Source organism: Chionomys nivalis, chromosome 8, assembly GCF_950005125.1.
Source record: "Chionomys nivalis chromosome 8, mChiNiv1.1, whole genome shotgun sequence".
Taxonomy (NCBI): Eukaryota; Metazoa; Chordata; class Mammalia; order Rodentia; family Cricetidae; genus Chionomys; species Chionomys nivalis.
This window is the reverse complement of record NC_080093.1, coordinates 48,339,954-48,357,950: the sequence shown is the minus strand read 5'-3', so window position 1 is coordinate 48,357,950 and position 17,997 is coordinate 48,339,954. Positions and strand designations below refer to the sequence as shown.

At 53.9% G+C, this 17,997-nt stretch overlaps 1 protein-coding gene across 2 annotated transcripts in view; it reads left to right on the top strand.

The window, feature by feature from the left end:
* The first annotated feature begins 1,308 nt into the window (after positions 1–1,308).
* The window catches only part of Macrod1 (mono-ADP ribosylhydrolase 1), a 136,981-nt gene continuing 120,292 nt past the window's right edge, over positions 1,309–17,997 (top strand). For both annotated transcript variants that reach the window (XM_057780077.1, XM_057780078.1), the window contains exons 1-3: positions 1,309–1,714; positions 9,375–9,476; positions 10,181–10,297. In XM_057780077.1, the coding sequence (XP_057636060.1) occupies positions 1,423–1,714; positions 9,375–9,476; positions 10,181–10,297 (511 nt within the window). In that variant the 5' untranslated portion in view covers positions 1,309–1,422. The remainder of the gene's footprint in view (positions 1,715–9,374; positions 9,477–10,180; positions 10,298–17,997) is intronic.

Here is a 17,997-nt window from a genome sequence, read left to right as displayed (position 1 = left end):
TGCCTCTCCTCGGCCTCTGGAATGTTGGGATTACAGGCATGTGTCTTTTTTTTTAATCTATTATTTTATGTGCATTGGTGTTTTGCCTGCATGTATGTCTGTGTGAAGGAGTCATGTAGTTGTATTTTTCTTTTGGGCCACCAGCTCACAAATAATGACACGGAGACTTATTAATTACGAAAGCTTAGCCTTTAGCTTAGATTTGTCCCAGTAGCTCTTTTAACTTAAATTAATTCATATTTTTATTAATCTATGTTCTACCACATGAATTTTATCTCTCTTCGACTCCGTGTGTCTGACTCGTTCTGAGTCTCGATGGCATTTCTTGTGGCCTCATCTTCTCTTCCTTTCCCTCCCTGGAAATCCTGCCTATACCTCCAGCCTAGTTATTGGCCGTTTAGCTTTTTATTACACCAATCACAGCTTCACAGTGTACAAATATCCCACAACAGTGTCAGATCTTGGCGTTACAGACAGTTGTAAACTACCATGTGAGGGCTGGGATTTCCACCCGGTCCTCTGAAGAGCAGTCAGTGCTCTTTAGCGGATGAGCCATCTCTCTAGCCCCACAGACATGTGTCTTTAGGGGGGAAAAATTACCCTAGTTAGTTGACCAGATAGTGCTCCTAGGTACCCAGATTTTATTCCATTTTTCTTTCTCTTTTCTTTTTTTATATTCATTGATGGATCGATGGATCGACTGATTGACTGAGACAGGGTCTAGCTATGGGGCGGCACTGTAGTCAGGCTGGCCTTAAACTTTCCTAAAATCCTCCGGCCTCTGCCTCCCGAATGCTGGAATTATAGGTGTGCAGCATCACACCGGGTTGGCATCCAAGTTTCTGGCTTTCAAACTTTACTAGTGCCTTGGTTGCTCTGAAATTCAGTAGGCGCCGCTTCGCCTCTGGAGCTTCTGAGGAGCTTGAGCTCTTCTGCCTGGCTCGGGAGAAGCCGTCCAACCTGACAAATTGGTCTGCTGCACCTACCCCCTCCCCTTGGTGGAATGTAACCTGCAGCTGTTGTGGACCAGACGCGGAGCTGGGTGAAGCGTAGTGGCGGCGAGACAAGCCCAGGTTTCTCTGCCTACAAAGCACGCGTTAGGGACAGAGTTGAGTACTGAGCCAGGGCAACTCGGCGGAAAGAACGAGGAAAGAACTTCAGGAGGTTGGCTGCGGCCTCTCCCGGAGGACACAGACAGGCTGGGTGCGCACGTGTGTATACAAGTGCGTGAGCGCAGTGTGTCGGACCCGGACTACAAGTTCCAGAGTGCCCAGCGGCGCGCCGCCCGCGGTCTCTAAGCAGGTCGCCACGAGCTGGCACGCGCCACTCTCGTCCCAGAGTAAATAAGCGACCGAGCCCGACTCTCCTGAGCACCGTAAATAGAGTCCGAGTGGGCGGAGAGCCGCCCGGCACCGCCTGCTCATGTCGCTGCAGAGTCAAGTGCCCGGCCGCCTGGCACAGCTACGCGCGGCGGGGCAGCTGCTGGTTGCCCCGCGCCCCTGGCCCGGCCGCTCGGCGGGTGGCCCGCGGCCCCGCGGCAGTGCGTGCAGTCTCCCGGTGGCGCGAAGTGCGCACAGCCTCTGCGCGTGGCCCTCGGCGGGAGTTGGGGCGTGGGGGGCGGCGGGGCGTGGAGCCTGGGTGCGCACCTGGGCCCCCCTGGCCATGGCCGCGAAGGTGGACCTGAGCACCTCCACCGACTGGAAGGAGGCCAAATGTAAGTGTGAGCTCAGGGCGTGGGCCTCCCGGGCTGAATGGCACCCCACATGTCCCGAGACACTTGGGGACCCCCCTCAGCCCACAGTCATGTCCAGCTCCCACATCAGGTCACCCCTTGACCAAGTGAGTGGGGAAGGCGGCTATGGCCCCAGGAACACCCCCCCCCCCCCCCCGCTTTCGCCCAGATCGTCTGGGACCTGCCACCTTCCTCCATGCGCATGAGGGAAACTGAGGCCTAGTGTCAGAGCCCATTTCCCCAAGGTCAGGCTCGAGTGTGTAGAAGCAAAGTGTGGTATCTTGGCCTCTAATACCTTGCCTTGCATGCTGCTAGACATTTGGGGCCGAGTGGCAGGGATAGGCTGTGAGAGTGACACAGGGCTGGTGGCTGCCAGGTAAGTTCAGATAGCCCCAAGAGTGACAGCTCGGGTGTCGGCCTCTCTAGGAGTGTGGTATGTGCCCGTTTTGCCCGCCTGCTGACTTCTGGCCCCTTGCCAGCAGCTGCCCCCTTCTTGGGGGACTGGGCTCATAGAACCTGGAGAGCAGACTGACAGTGTGGGTTGGTGAGAGTCACTGATTCCCCCAAGAATGAAAGTATTTCTCCTTCTGGACAGGCATGCCGGGAAGGGGCCACAGGTCCTGGACGACCGAGTCTCTTAGCTGGAACGCAAAGTCCAGAGTCCCAAATAGCCCTGAGCGGCAGCCCAGCTGCCCCTGCCCTTCAGAGCCAGTCCCTCCCCTATGACTCTGGGCGGATCCTCTTTCAAAAGTGCTGCGAAGGCGCCTGTCTCATTGGCTGGGCTGCTGGTAGGCATGACCATGGGGGCTGGGCCACCCGGGTCAAACTGGGTTGAAGCTAACCTCAGATTGGGACGTTTTTCGGAAAGAGAACTTCTCCCTGAGTTTGAGTTGCTTGTCTGCCCAGGATCCTAAAGCACTTGACAGTCTTGTCTGGGAGCAGAGAAAACTTGCCACTCCCTCAAACTTGGCCGGAGGTTGGGGGCTGGCCCAGAACTCCAGCAGAGGGAGTCACTGTCCCTTCTTAGCGCTCATCTTTCTCCTCGTGGAGAGCAGCAACTCAGGGAGGTGCCAGAGGACTGGGACAATATCACATCTAGTGTAGGGTCTGCCTCTGTTTCTAGATGCCAGTCCTGCACCCGGGTCTGTTTAAGCCCGGTGAGCTGGTCGTTGAGGCTCTGGTCTCCTGCCATTTCCAGTGGGTGTACTGGGATTACAGATACCAGTGCTACTTCGTCTGGCCTTTAGGCTTATGCGTGGGTTCTGGCATTCAAACTCGGGTGTCCAGGCTTGCATGGCAAGTGCATTCACCCACTGAGCCATCTCCTTAGCGCTCAGTCAATAAACTTTTACCTCATATCCAGTGGGGGCGATCACTGTAGTCTGTCTAGTGGGGGAAATGATTGACATGGTCTCTGTCCTGTGGGCACTATGGGAAACTGTGTTGGCTGGGCCACCTGAGCTGGGGAGGTCAGAGGGAGATCAGTGACCTGAGGTAAAGAAGCTGACTGGGAAGGGCATTCCAGGGTCAGGAGGGAGGGCTAGACTTAGAGGAGGTCCCACTGTGACCAAATGCAGTCCTGAGGCATCATCGGTGACAGTGGCTGGCAGGTGAGACAAGGCCTCTCGTGTTTTAGTTACCTAGTGTGTAGAAGAGGTTACTCCAAGTCTCCATGACCTGGGACAGCAGGCTCTGGGCATGGAAATCCACCTGCCTTACAGACTTTTTTTTTTTTTTTTTTTTAAAATAAGGTTAGGAGAGATGGCTCAGTGGTTAAGAACACTAACTGCTCTTCCAAAGGACCCAGGTTCAATTCCCAGTACCCACATGACAGCTCATGACTGTCTGTTATTTCAGTTCTAGGGGATCTGATACCTTCACACCAATGCATGTAAAATAAAGTTAAATTTAAAAAAAAGTTTTTAAAAAAGTTTAGGATTAGTGGCACATGCCTGTAATCCCAGCACTTGGTTGGCAGAAGCAGGCAGATATCTGAGTTCCAGATCATTCTGGTCTGCAAGGCACGTTCTAGGCCAGCCAGGGCTACATAGTGAGACCTGTCTTCAAAAACAAGACAACAAACAAGCCAAGCCTTCCTCTGTGGCCCAAGCTGACCTGGATCTCACCTTGTAGTCCACATGTACACGTTATGACAGTTTATGTTCTTTACCTCTGTGTGGCCTTCCATCTTACAGACGTTACAGGTGTGTACACACTTTCTTTTGCAGACAGGTATTAGGGTTTCTCAGACCATCCTGATGCGAGTCTCTAACGGACATGTGCTTTCAGGGATGTATCTAAGTGAGGACGAGATGCTTGCTCTCCTGAGGTGATCTTCTGTCAGAGACTGGCACACAGTGATCACATTCCCACAACACTAATGTATAGGCAGTTTAGGATAAAAAAATATGGCCGGGTGATGGTGCACACCCTTAATCCCAGCACTCAGGAGTCAGAGGCAGGTGGATCTCTGTGAATTCAAGGCTAGCCTTGTCTGCAGAGCGATTCCAGGACAGCCAAGGCTGTTCGACAGTAAAACCTGGTCTCGAAAAACCACCACCAGGGGCTGGAGAGATGGCTCAGTGGTTAAGAGCATTGCCTGCTCTTCCAAAGGTCCTGAGTTCAATTCCCAGCAACCACATGGTGGCTCACAACCATCTGTAAAGAGGTCTGGCGCCCTCTTCTGGCCTTCAGGCATACACACAGGCAGAATATTGTATACATAATAAATAAATAAATATTTAAAAAAAGAAAAGAAAAACCACCACCAACAACTATATATATAAAATAGCAGTGGGTGTGAAAACCCTTGAACCCTTGGGCAGGGCTCCTCACCTCATGGGGAAGCCAAAGCAGCCTGGGGTTGCTTGGTGGCACCTGCTCTCATCCACGGCAGCCCACGTTAGCTTCTGCATCGCTGTGACCACAATACTTCATTTAAGGGAAGAAAAAAAGAGACTCATTTTGGCTCTGTGCAGAGGGCCAGGAAGGCATGATGCACACCTCTGATTCTAACACTCAGAAGTAGAGGCAGGAGGATTGCTGTGAGTTTGAGACTGGTGTAGCAAGGATGGTGCTACCTGGCAAGACTCTGTCTTAAACAAAAGGAAACTACGACCATGGATGCAGGAGTGGCTGGTGATGAGGAGGAACAGCGCCACCAGCGAGGGACCAAGCTTGTAAAATGTGACATGAGCCCATGGGGGCTTCAGATTCAAAGCATAATCTCACCCAGGCAGCAGGCTGCAGGTTCACAGCAAGAGGGCAGATGAGAGGCTGGAGAGCAAGCATCAGTGCTTGGGAAGGGCTCAGCCTTCCAGAAGAATCTCCTTATGGGGTGCTGTGCTATGTCCATTGTCTGCTGTGGTCCAGCTAGAGAGGCCTTGCCCAAGGCTCAGCTCCTTCTTCACCTCCTTGTTGGCTGCCTGCTTCTCTGGGTCCATTAACCATCCACGAGGACAGCCACCAGGCTGGATCCCCTCATCAGGAGACATGTAGGCTTTTGTTTTTGTTTTGGAGACAATGTCTCCTGTAGCCTAGCATGGCCTCTAACTCCCTGTATCATGGAGGATGACTTTGAACTTCTGATCCTCCTGCCTGTACATTATTCGAGATGCTGAGATTACAGGTATGCACTACCAAGCCTGGCTTATATGATCCTGGGGGTTGAGCCAAGTGCTGAGCTTTGTTAGTGGCAGATCTGATTGCACTGGTTAACCTAATTCCCTTGGTTCTTGGGTGCCACAGTACTTTCCCTCCAACTAAGGGCCTCTTTAGGAGACTGGAAATAGGTTGGAGAGATGGCTCAGCAGTTTAGAGCCCTGATTGATCATTTAGAGGGCCTGGGCTCGCTCTTCAGCTCTCCACAGTGACCCACAACCACCCATCTCCAGTTCCAGGGGACCCAATGCCTCTTCTGGCCTCTAACAACACCAGACAGACACATGGTGCACATACATACATTCAGGCAAAATACCCATGCAATACAATAAAATAAATACATATTTAAAAATTACTTTAAAAAAGACTGGAAATTTCACACTGAAAGGCTGTGAGCGAACTTAGCTGGGGCCATCAGGAACATCTAGGGGCGCTGTCCTAGCCTTGGCTTTTTGGCCCATACTGGAGCAGAACTGTGTACTGAAAAGAAGGAACGTTGGTGCCGTCTGACTCCAGCAAGTCCCAGGATCACGGCTGCATGCTCCCTGGGCCTCCATTTCCTCATCTGTCATGCTGGGCTTACATTGGAGTGACAGCCTACAGAGTTGCCCCTTTCACATTTCTTCCCAGCCTCCTATCCACTCTGTGCTGGGCTTTTACAGACCAGCCTGCAGTCCCCATCCCCGGTGGCTCATGGTGAGATTCCTATGCTTCAGCTGCAGGTCCTGTTGGAGGGGCCAGGATTGAGGACCGTAGGGAACATCATTTCAATGACAGTGTCTCTGATGGGACTGCTGAGCCAGCGTATCGTCCAGGCGCACCCGAGAATGAGGAGGTGAGGGCATCTCTTCCAGGTTGGGATGCAGTGTGAGTGGAGGCAGGTTGAGAGCTGCAGTGGGCTTAACACTCTGTTCTTCCCTGCTTGAGTCTCTGCTCCCAGGGGCCAGTGAGCACAGGTGATTAATGCCACAGACGCTGCACGCTGCTGTGTTCGAGTGCACAACCTTATCAGCTGTGTCCACCTGGTGTTCTGCAGACTCAGCCCCCCCGGACCCCGACAGGTTCAGCCTGTCTCATCTCTCTGAACAACGTCTTGCAAAGTGTCATAAAGATACTTCTTAAAACACATCATTGAATTCCCGTTTGCCTGGCGCGCTTTATGGCTCTGGCAGAGCCTGCTTCCTCCTGCCCAGCTTTCGTGCCCGCGAGCCTCTGGAAGCTGAGTCTGGGGTCAGGCTTCCCCATCAAAATTTACTGCGAACATCTTTTTACAACACCTGTCTCAGTGAGCCGTGAAATACTCTCGCCTCTTCAAAAATGATAGAGAATGAAAATGCATGTTTTACATCTTTTATAAAAAAATAAAACCCACTTGTGCTTTAAGTCTGCATCTGACTTGGAAGGAGGCGGGTAGTGACTTCTGTGTGGGGCAGAGGAGGCCTGGGAGATGGTCCTCAAAGCTGGGGCTGAGGTGAGGAACAAGTTCTTGGGCCCTGGGGCAGAGAAGCATCTCAGGCAGCTATGTAGTTTTGTGCACCTCAAGAGTCTGCCATGACCGTGGCTGTGTTTGGAGATGGAGACACAGTACTGGTGTGCTGATCTTTTGTTCATATCTCATACAGCCCAGGGTAGCCTTGAACTCCTCATCCTCCTGCCTCTGCTTGACAAATGCTGGGATAACAGTGTGTGTCACCATATCTGGCTCATGCTGGCCTTTTGAGGTTGTGTATTTGGGGACCAATCCTGACAGGGACAGACTGACAGATGTCCCTGAGACTGGTGTAGTGGTGGTTGTGGCAGAGACAGGGTGTAGTCTCTGGGAAATAGTGCTCTATTTGGACTCCATTGGAGCAAGAGGGCCTTGGGGGCTGTGGCCATACAAAGCAGGCCACCAAGGTTATGAAGGACAGATCCACCTCAGGTTTCTTTCATCTGGGTCTGACAAGGGCTCTAAGGTGGTGACATCTGTCAGATGTGTCTGCCAGGGGTCTGGGTGTCCTTGGGCCGTGGGCCTCATTCCATGTGGCTGCAGGTTGGTCCTAGCCTGACCATCTCAGCAGTGCCTGTAGCTGGTCTGCGGTAGCTGGCAAGCAGTGGAGTCACCACAGCTTCCTGGTGCCAGCTCCAGGTCTAACCGGCTGGAAGCATCCACACTTGACTGTGCCAACGTTCAGGGTGTCTGGTCATGACTGCATGTGATAACTAGTATGGTGAGCTAAATAACAGCCAGAGTTCTGCTGCCCTGCTTTCCCCGGGAAAGGCTTTGCCCTCTCAAATCCTGCCCTGGTGGGTGCCCCTCCTGAGGATCTGTAGTCCTGCCTTCTTTTCCTGAAATTGGGACAGGGCTTGAACCCAGGACCCATGCTTGCTAGCTGAGCACCTTACCACGGAGCCACTGTTGTTGCCGGTCTTGACGGCCCCTTCTCAGGGACCTTCAATGAAAGCCCCACGCACTCCTCTCCACCCCTCTGGGCCCTGCCTTCTCTCTCTGCTCTGGCTGTTCCCGCTTCCCTCCACATCACCCCCAAATGATCCCTCTTGCCTCAGCACTTCTGCACAGGCAGGCCCTCTGCCTGGACGGCTGCTCAGCCAGCTGATCCTCAGCCTTCAGGTTTCAGCTCTTCGCTGATCATCCATGGCCCCTCACACACACTGTGCTGGTGGGGAATGGCACAGATCCTTACATGGATAGATCTTATTGGTTGATGTCCAGCACAGACTCTTAAGATTCAAGACAGGGTTTCTCTGTGTAATAACTGGGACTCGCTTTGTAGACCAGGTTGGCCTCTAACTCACAGAGATCTGCCTACCTCTGCCTCCCGAGTGCTGGGATTAAAGGTGTGCGCCATTTAAGTGGAGAAGGGAATGGAGAGGGTAATGAGAACTTGGAAGGTAAACTGCTGTTCCAGGAATAGCAGGTACAGAGGCCCTGAGCAGGAAATCTCCTGGGGGTTTGAGGAGCAGGTTGGTAAATGGCCCAGTCGGTGGGTATAGTTAGGAGGACAGGTTTGGAAATGGGGTAATAAAGTTACTGCTCTTAGGTTTGAGCTGAGTCTCACCTAGAGGAGGGGAGGTGGTAGTGAAGTTGGAATCCAGGGCTTTGTGCAAGCATTCCACCAGCTGACTTTCATCCCCACACTCCTGTTTTCTGCTGTGTGCTATCCCCTCTCCATTCCCCTAGCCTGGGTTTGAGGGCACCTGGGCGCGCGGGGGGGGGGGGGGGGGGGGGGGGGGGGGCTAAGTGTATAGATAGCCGCTCACCAGCAGGGGGAGCCTGTGAGCCGTAAGCCTGGACTAAGCTGTAGCAGATCAGTCTCTTGAGGTGGCTCAAACTCACTACAGCAAGGGAAGGCCTGACTTGGGGCAGCGGGGACCAACTTGGCTTACTCAGAGTCTGTGAGCAGGTGGGGACCTGGGTCCTCACTCACCATCTGAGTGACCTCAGGCTGCCTCCCAAGTGCCTGATGCCTCCTCTGTAAAAATGGGAACATTTGCCTGCTGGGAGGATACTGACAGTGGGCTCCAGATCTGCCAGAGTCTGTCTTTGAGGATATTTGTCTTGCCATCAGTGACATTGTGACTGACAAGGGACAGAGCATCACCAGCCTGCCTGGTTTAGTGCATGCGAGTTTGCAATTGTTCTGCAAGGACATCTTACCCCGCTACAAATGCAGATATGAGGGGCCTAGAGATGTTTAAGTATCGGGAAGGGACCAGGTTGAATTCTGAACTGGTGTCTGCAGTGACTGAACAAGTCCCTCAGTCTCCCCGGGTCTCAGTTTCTCTTCCTGAACAAAGACGGCAGGGCAAGATGTTGTGGAGTCATCCGTGTCTCTGTCCCTGAGGGCCATGGGAAGCATGGCTGGTAGGATTGGGTTGCACTCTTGGACTCAGCAGGAACTCTGAGGAGGAGGAGGCCTGCGTGGGGCCCCTCTTCGCCCTGCCACACTGACTCTGCTTCCTGCCTCTCCTGCCCCTGCAGCCTTTCTGGAGGGCTTGAGTGACAAGCAGAGGGAGGCGCACTACTTCTGCAGGGACTTCATTAAGCTGAAGAAGATCCCCACATGGAAGGAGACCGCGAAAGGTAGGCCCTATTCTCGGGGCGTGCCAGGGGCCCTACAGAATGGCTTGGGAGGATCTGCCAGAGCATCCAGTGGTACCAACTGAGTGTTCCCTCCATCCAGGCTCTCTGCATGTGTCACGTCATTTCATTAGTGACACTGCCTGAGGCCAGTTTGGTTTTCAGTTCCATGACAGCATTAAGAAACCATCTCCAGGCCACATAAGCCATCTACCTCGGGTAACTCAGTTTCTGGGAGCTGTGCTGTGCTGCCGTGATGTGCTTGCTTACAGGGGCATGCTGGGGGAACTCCTGAGGCCTGAAAGTGCAGGTGTGGTAACCCATAACCCCAGGCAAGCCACTTATCCCACCTCAGCCTCTGTTGTGACACCTAAAAATGGAGTGTGTGAAGTCAGGTGTGGTAGGGTGTTCCTGTAATCCTAGCACTTGGAAGGTAGAGGCAGGAAGATGAGGAGTTGAAGGCCAATTTTCGCATGTAGGAAGTTGGGGACAGCCTGTCTCAAAAATTTGGAAACCAGGGGGTATGTGAGATCACTGACACTTCCTGGATCATTACTGTAAAGGCCTTGTGTGCACACAGTAGGTCTCGTCCAGAGTAGGATGTCACCACCACCATCAGTGGTCACTCGCTACCCTTTTGGCTCTTTGCCCATGGACTCTGGCTGAGTGACTCTGCAGTGAAGACCCCTTAACCCTGCCTGTTGCAGGGGTGACTGTGAAAGTGGAGGACCCCAAGTATAAGAAGGACAAGCAGCTGAATGAGAAAATCTCCCTGTTCCGAGGGGACATCACCAAGCTGGAAGTGGATGCCATTGTCAACGCTGGTGAGTGACTGGCCTGAGTCAGAGGCCTGGGGGGGCCACTTTGTCACATTCGGCTTGGTCCGTGTGCCAAAAATGGGTGGGCGCCACCTGGCTCCAGAGAGCCTCTCAGCTGCTGGTGTGGATGGCTTGCTGGCGCCACAGGGGCCCAGCGTGGCGGGTACTTGGGCTCTTTTCCCTGGAAGCCCTGACCTGCCTTGAGGGGGCATCTCGCTCTGCCAAGCTGCCTTGCCGCTCTGAGGCCCATTAGCAGTGGGGATTGGGGAGAGCACCACTGGAAAGTGGCCACACTGCCCTGCCTCAGAGGTGGAGGCCAGAGCCAGGTCTCTTCATTGGGGAGGGGGCTGTGGCTGCTTCCCCACCCCCAACAGCCCTGCCTCACTCCACACCTGACCAGGTGAGGGAGCTCATGGAGGGGAGGGAGGGTACAGAGAGGTCCCCCTCAGCCCCCTGGCAGCTCTCCAGCGCCTGGGCTGGGAGCTGCTCAGCTTTCTGCGTGTGTTCTCCTCTTGCTGGCTTGGCGGTTTATTGTGATGAGCAGAGTGGAGGCAGCTGCTTCTCTGGGGGTGTTTGGCTGAGGTCAAGAGGCTCTGGAAAGGGTTCTGGAGTCACCAGGAACGGGTGTCTGGGGCCAGCAAAGACTAGCATGTGCATAGGAATGTCTTGGAACAAGGTTGGGTGGCCTCCCTCCCTCCTTCCTTCCTTCCCTCTCTTCCTCCCTCCCTCCCTCCCTCCCTCCCTCCCTCCCTCCCTCCCTCCCTCCCTCATACAACCCTCAGGAACTACAGCTGGCATCAGAGGTGTCTTTTTCTATGATTGTGTGACTATCAGGAAGAGCTCCTAACACAGGGCTCTCGTGTACAGGGAGAACCCATCATGCCTGTTTCTGCCCCTGTGCAGCCCACAGCACCCCAGGTGCTTCTGGACCTCCTCTCGCCTTCTGGCTTGCAGAAGCTCTGCAGCTTGGCAGAGCGCGGTGCCCCCACAAGGCAGTCGGTCCCTGCAGGACTCTGGAACAGGGAACTGCTGATGCTGTCAGTCTCTCTTTGGTCTCCCTAAGTAACTGGGCTCCCAGCAGAGGTGACTGCTCACTCTGTCCTGGACCTTTGCATTTGTGATCTAGGTGGCATTTCTGGTAGTGTTTGCAGAGGGATAACACTGTGTCCTCCTCCCACCCTGCCTGTCTCGGTGATGGGTGGCACTCAGTGCCAGAGAGAGCTGGGTCACCTCTGCCTTTCTGGCTGTTGCTCTGTGTGTCTCCCTTGAGCACCTGACTTAGGGTGGGTGGCAGGGTGTTCAATGGATCAATCTGAGTGAAGATAGCTTTGTCTGGTTTGCACACCTGCCCCTCAGGAAGTCTCTTGGGTCTGCCTTGCCCTGGCACCTGGTCCTGCAGGCCACGCCAAAGGTGTGGATGGCACCCAGTGGTTCCCTTCCTGTTGAGTTGTAAAATGGACAACGGGGAAAGCAGGTGCCTTGCCTCGTGAATTCCCTGGCAGCCTGCCCAGTGAACAAATTTGGGTTTAGGGACCAAGGTTGGTGTCACAGGATTCATGGAACAGGAAAAGGTTCTGGAGGCTTGAACACGGGGCATGGATTGGCCTGTGAGATCTCTTGCTGAGGAGCATGCCAGCACTGGCTGAGCTGGCTGCCCTGGGCTGATGGCCCTGTTGGTCATGCCTCCCCCAGGACATGGCATCCTTGCATCTGCCAGGCTTCCTTCTGTCTCCGTACAGTGGGGATGATGGAAGGTGACCCATCGGGTTGTTGGGGACGTGCAAGGTAGGAATGACCTGCACAGGAGCCAATTACAGCTCAACGAGAAAAGGACTTGGTGCCTCCTGCGGATGCTTCTTGCTCTTCCTTGCGTTAGTGAACCCAACGTCTTAGTGTGTTTTCTTGAGATCTTTTTCTAGAAAGGGGCTCAGTCGGGATTTAGAACTCTTCCAGAGTGGCAAGCAGTGGCCGAAGCAGGTGTTGGACATGGATTTCCCATGCAGAGCCTGCATCCCCAGTGTTTGATGTGGTATTGGCATTGGTCAGACAGAGGTCCCTCCCCATCCCCTTGGACCCTGGCTTCACCCTGGCAGCGTCACCCACCAGGGGGCAGCAGAGATTGCATTTCCAAGGAACCCATAAATCAGCCTTTATTAGTGAAATAAAAGTCGCAGGCAATGTGGGGCTTTTGAGGGCTGCATAAATCTGCGTCCGAGCCTCGTGAAACCCATATGTGCTTAATTCATATGTAAAGTTTCAAGCAGGAAGAGAATGCATGTCCATTAAATTCTATTTGACTTGATTATAATCATTAGCCATGAATAATTGCTTCTCATTGCCGACCGCAGAGCCACCACAATAGGCGAGAGGAGAGAGCAATTATCTCGGGGTGGGAATTTTTAAATTTTTATTTTTGAAGCCAGGGGTAGCATTGGCCTGTGGGCATTTGATGGCCTGTGGAACATAGTGTGGACTGGGAGTGGCTGGGGTCTCGAAGTCCCACCAGGGCTTCCATGTGTGTGTGTGTGTGTGTGTGTGTGTGTGTGTGTGTGTGTGTGTATGTCCATCCTCATTTTGTCCTCACTGTGTCTCTGTTTCCAGATGGGGAGGAGTGTCCCCCTGGGCCTCACTCCAGCTGCAAGAACACAAAGGAGAAGGATGTAGGGGGAACTAGAGGGGGCCTGTGAGGGAACGGGGTGGTCTGGACCCTTATCCCATGCTGAGAAGTGGGAAGCTCAAGGGAGAGCATCTGTGTCTTGGTATAAGACCCAGGCAATGCCTGCAAAGGGCAGGTCCAGTGCCCTCCCCTGCCACCCGCCCCACCCGCATCTTTCTATTAGCCACTTGGCATTTTGAAGGCCAGGACTGATTTTAACCCTGCCGAAAGGGCATGTGTGAGGTGTGACGTGATGGTGTCCCTGTGCGTCTATGATATCGCTGTACGCTATGTGGCAGGGGGCAGAAGGCCTGACTGCTGAGTGGCAGGGTTAAGGTCACAGGGCAAGCCACGCTCACTGAACTCTCCCCATAGCCGCCCCATGGGCTGATGGCCAAGGCCACACGCCAGGGCAGCACCCAGGAGAGCCTCAAGCTCCTGCCATCGGTAACTCCTGCCCATGGGGTATGCCACATTCATCTTAATTAAATTGACTGCCACACTGGCAAGATAAGCTAGGGAGCCCCTGTGGCCACTCTCTCCTCCAGGCACTGGAGATGCTGGGGCAGTGCCTGTCTCTAGTGTCCTCTGACCCCCAGGGCTGTGGGTGGGGAGAGCTCAGGTCTGGGGTTCTCCACATGGGGCAGGGGGTGTTGTGGCTTTCACAGTGTTTGAGTCTTTTCTGTGCCTCGGAGGATGTGACCTTAAATCTATGTCTTGAATGTCTAGCTCGGCAGCCTGGTGTCTGTGGACCCCTGGGCCTGAGATGGCCAACTCCCAGCCTGGAAGTCTGTACACAAAGACCCTCATTCTTGGCCAGTCCAGGGATCCAGTGGCCTGGCGTTGGCCATAGAGTCATCTCAGGGCAGAGTATACATGAACGAGACAGCCACTCTTCTCTTCAGAGCAATCTCAGGCTGCGCACGTGTGTCAGGGCACCACCGAGGCCTTTGGAGTGGAATCGGGGGCTCCTGCCAGCACCTCCCATCCCTCAGGTCCTCATCTGAAAGCTGCCATCATCCTCAGCCCCAGCCAGTGTGGGAGCGAGGATGACACATGTTTAGGCCTGACACACAGAGGCCCCAGTAAATTAGTCCTGAAGAAGTCAGGAGCAAGAGCGGCTAAGTAGAATATAATGTGACACAGCGCCGGGAGGGAGGTTTGAATAAAGTGTGCGTGACGCCGCAGGGACCAATTAATTCTGCAAGGAGGTGGCGGGAGGCGAGGTGGGTCAGGGAGGCCTTTGAAGGGTCTGGGTTCTGGGGCCTGGCCTTAAAGAATGGTGGGAAGCCATGTCTCACAGCGACAAGCCGGCCTCGCTGGAGACTTTTAAGCTGCTTATTTATTTAAAATAAGGCAAGAGTGGCACTCTGCTTCTTAAGTCCACGGCTTTGATTTGTGAGAGCCAACCCGCCTCTTATCCCCCACCCCACCCCACCCCACCGTGGCACGAACCCTTGTTTCATCCCTTCATGCAGCTCCGAAGGGTAGTGGAGCCCGGTGTGTGGAGGTGCAGGCACTGACACTGAGCGTCTGGCCACCAGTGAGGCCACCGTGCGCCCCGCCCTGCTCCCCAACCTGCCTAGGCTGGTCTGGTGCGGGTGATTTAGAGACCGCCTTGATGGACTAGCAAGCAGGGGGCCGCAGGGACAGCGACTGCCTGGTGGGAAGTGATCTGACGCTAAACTGTCGCCGTAAATCGCTTTATCTGTCACTTCAGATTTAAATGTGTTTGCTGAGGCTTGCCGGCCGCCGACAGCAAAAAAAAAAAAAAAAAAAAAAAAAGCTCCGCATGGGCAGGGGCAGTGCTGGCCAGAACCGAGCCAGGGAGGCCACTATGCCAGCCTCTGCACTCTGCATGGCCTCTTTGGTCACTTCCCTCTCCTTTTGTTATCTTCCTTCCTTCCCCTCTCCCCTTTCTCCTTTATCTTCCTCCCCAACTTCTAGCCCCTTGCTTATCTTCCCCCCTTCCTCTCCTTTTCCCTCCCCTTCTCTCCTCCTCCTCTCTCTGCTCTCCGCCCCCCCTTCCCCATTCTTCTCCCCCACCACCCTTGACAAATTCCCACTCAGTTCCCATTGTAGCTCAAGCCCTCCTTCTCTCCAGCTAATCCCCCCCCCCCCCAGGATTCCTTCTTTATGTTACCATTCATTTACAGGTCTTAGCCCTTCGTGTGTGTGTGTGTGTGTGTGTGTGTGTGTGTGTGTGTGTGTGTATGTGTGTGTGTCTGTGTCCCACCCTACCCCCAGCATCGGGTAGGCAACAAGTTCTAATTCAGTGTCTTTGTTGGCTGCTGGGTTGCAGAGAGTGGACAGTGAGCAGGTACCTGTTCTGGGGATCACGATTTGAATTTACTGTCCCCACGTGGCCTGAGCCCCAGCCCCCAATACTACAAGGCGTGTTCACCCGGGGCTGCCCTTGACTGGATGCTGAGGCTTCCTGTGTAGGGCACCCACTTTACAGATTAAGAGATTAAGGCTTTCACAGGATCACAAAACCAGATAAGAGTCAGAGCCCTAAACCAGATGTGGTGGCATATGCCTCTAATCCCATTACTCCAGAGGTAGAGGCAGAGGCAGAAGCAGGTAGATCTTTATGAGTTCAAGACCAGCCTGGTCTACATAGTGAGTTCCAAGCTAGCCTGGACTACATAGTGAGACCCTGTCTCAAAAACAGACGAACCAACTAATGAACAAAACCCCTTGTCTTTGGCACTGGGGCAAGGGGATGCAGCTAGCATTGCTTTTCTCGCCCACCCCCACTGGGTGTGGGAGTCTGGTGTGGGCATAGCATGAAGCAGGAAGCCAGTTAGGTGGCCTGAGATGTGGGCAGCCACCCTCCCTATGGTAAGAAGCACCAAAATGCTTGATGCCTCCAGAAGAGTGTGGCTCATTTTCACAAGGTCGAGCCATGTTATATAAATTCATAAATGATGGATCCCTTTTGAATTATTGAGGTTTCCTCCCGGGCCTTCAGGGCTCGGCCCAGTGAGGAGCGCCTGACTGGTGGGCGGGACTCGGAGGGAACCTGTGGGTTTCTTCTGCCTCCAGAACTTCTGCTAATGCCCCACTGTGAGGGGGACCCACTGTCTGCTGCCCTGAGTTCTAGTTGGCCTTTGGTGAGTGAAAGTGATTCAGTTCTGCTGTGGGCTGGCTGGATGGCAGGAACACTGCACGAGCCAGCTCTGGGACACCCCCTCTCTGATCTAGGCCTCACTTGCCTCTCTGGGCCTTAGAGGAGTCTCTTGGTTTCGCAGATATGGACAGTGGTTAGCATTCATGCCCCCGCCCCCCCCGCCCCTCCCCCCCCCCATCCCCATCTCTGCCTGAGTTTCCTGGCTGGTGTGAGCCTCTGGAGGTGAGGAAGGAAAGGCGAGCCTCGATGTGCCTGCCTTCAAGGTTCTTATAAGTCCTGGAGAGGAAGACACATGAATAATTAGAGCTCAGAGATGGATGGTGATCAGCTCAGGGTCACACAGCAGGAAAGTGGGAGAGTCTCAAACCCAGGCTTCTGGCCTCCATCTCTGGGCTATGACTAAACTTACATCAGAAAATGTTCTTCAGAGGGTTGTGACTTGCCCATATGGAATGGTGGCTAGAGTACATTCTGTCCCAGGCTTCCTGTCCTTGAGGCCACCTGGCCTCAGCTCCCACACCTGTGCAGCTGCCCGTGTCCCCGATGTGCTGTCCCGAGCACCGAGCTTATGGGAATGTGTGTGTTTTGAAATTAATGGAGACTATTAAGTTGGCGGAGCATGAAAAGGGCTGGAGCTGCAGCTCTTGGCTCGCTCTCCTGGAATGATCCACTAGGGACTGGGCACAGGCTGCCTGGAGGGATGGGCCCTCTGCATCCCTAGATGACCAAGGGTCTAGCTGAAACCATCATCCTCCATCCTTCCTCCCACCCTAGTCAGCGAAGGAAAACAGCAAATTTGAATCTTTTCTCCAGACCTCCAGGGTCAGCTCCAGCACACTCCAGGTGTAGACCTGGCCTTCCTAGGTAGGACAGGGAACATGCCCCCAGGGAAGCCACAGGTCTTAAGTGGGCCCTATCAGGACTTGGTTACATCTCCTGAGGTCAGAGTTGGCAGAGTAGAAGCCACCTAAAGCGTCCCCTGCAGCTTCCAGTGCCCCAGGGCTGCTTGCCTCGGAGTCTCACCTTGGAAATACCTTTGTTGGTTTTTGAAAATTCCCAGTCATGCAGACATTCTAAGTGGCCACTTTATGGTACCCTCTGCAGTCTATCAAAGGGTACAGTTTCTGGAGCTGCGGTGCCTAGGCCTGAGCTAAGGACAGGGACTGTGGGGTAGGAGAGGGTCAGCTTCAGATGCCTCTGGTGACCTGGTCTTCTCACAACATTGTCATGAGGTGATCTGGTTCCTCCGCCAACTCCCACAGGCCCTTCTACCGTGGGGCGTGTTTCCCCACAGGGGTTTCTCGGGGAGCTCAGAGAAAGGAATAGAATCCAGTTAGGATGCCCACTGTCCTGGAGAGTCCACATATAACTAAGGGTATAATGAGGGACTCATTCCAACAGGACAGCCAAGGAGATCCCCATGGCAAGGGCAAGTCTGAGAACTGTACATCTGGTCAGGGAGGGTGTCCCTGGAGGTGCTCAGGCTGTTTGTACAGTAGGTCACAGTAAAAACACAGCAATGCAGGACCTAATGACTCCCCAGGGTTGGGGACCCTATAGTGGATGTGGCTGCCTGGGGCACCATGTAAGGATGCCTGTTCTCTACATCGGCAATAGGCAGGTTAGGGGATATGCTATTTTTGGATTCAGGTGATTGAACTCAGGCCTTGTGCATATTAGGAAAACGCTCTACCACTGAACTATACCTCCTACCTCCACTTTGTCTAACTTTTAGTTTGAGACAGAGACTATCAATAAGTTGCCTAGGCTGGCCTTGAACTCGCTTTGTAGTGCCTTGAACTTGTGATTCTCCGGTCTCAGCCTCTCTGGGTGCTGGGATTGCAGGCATGCACCAAACCCATGCTATTTATATCTATGCGGAGGTGTCAGGAAAGGAAGCTGGTGAGGACAGCAGGG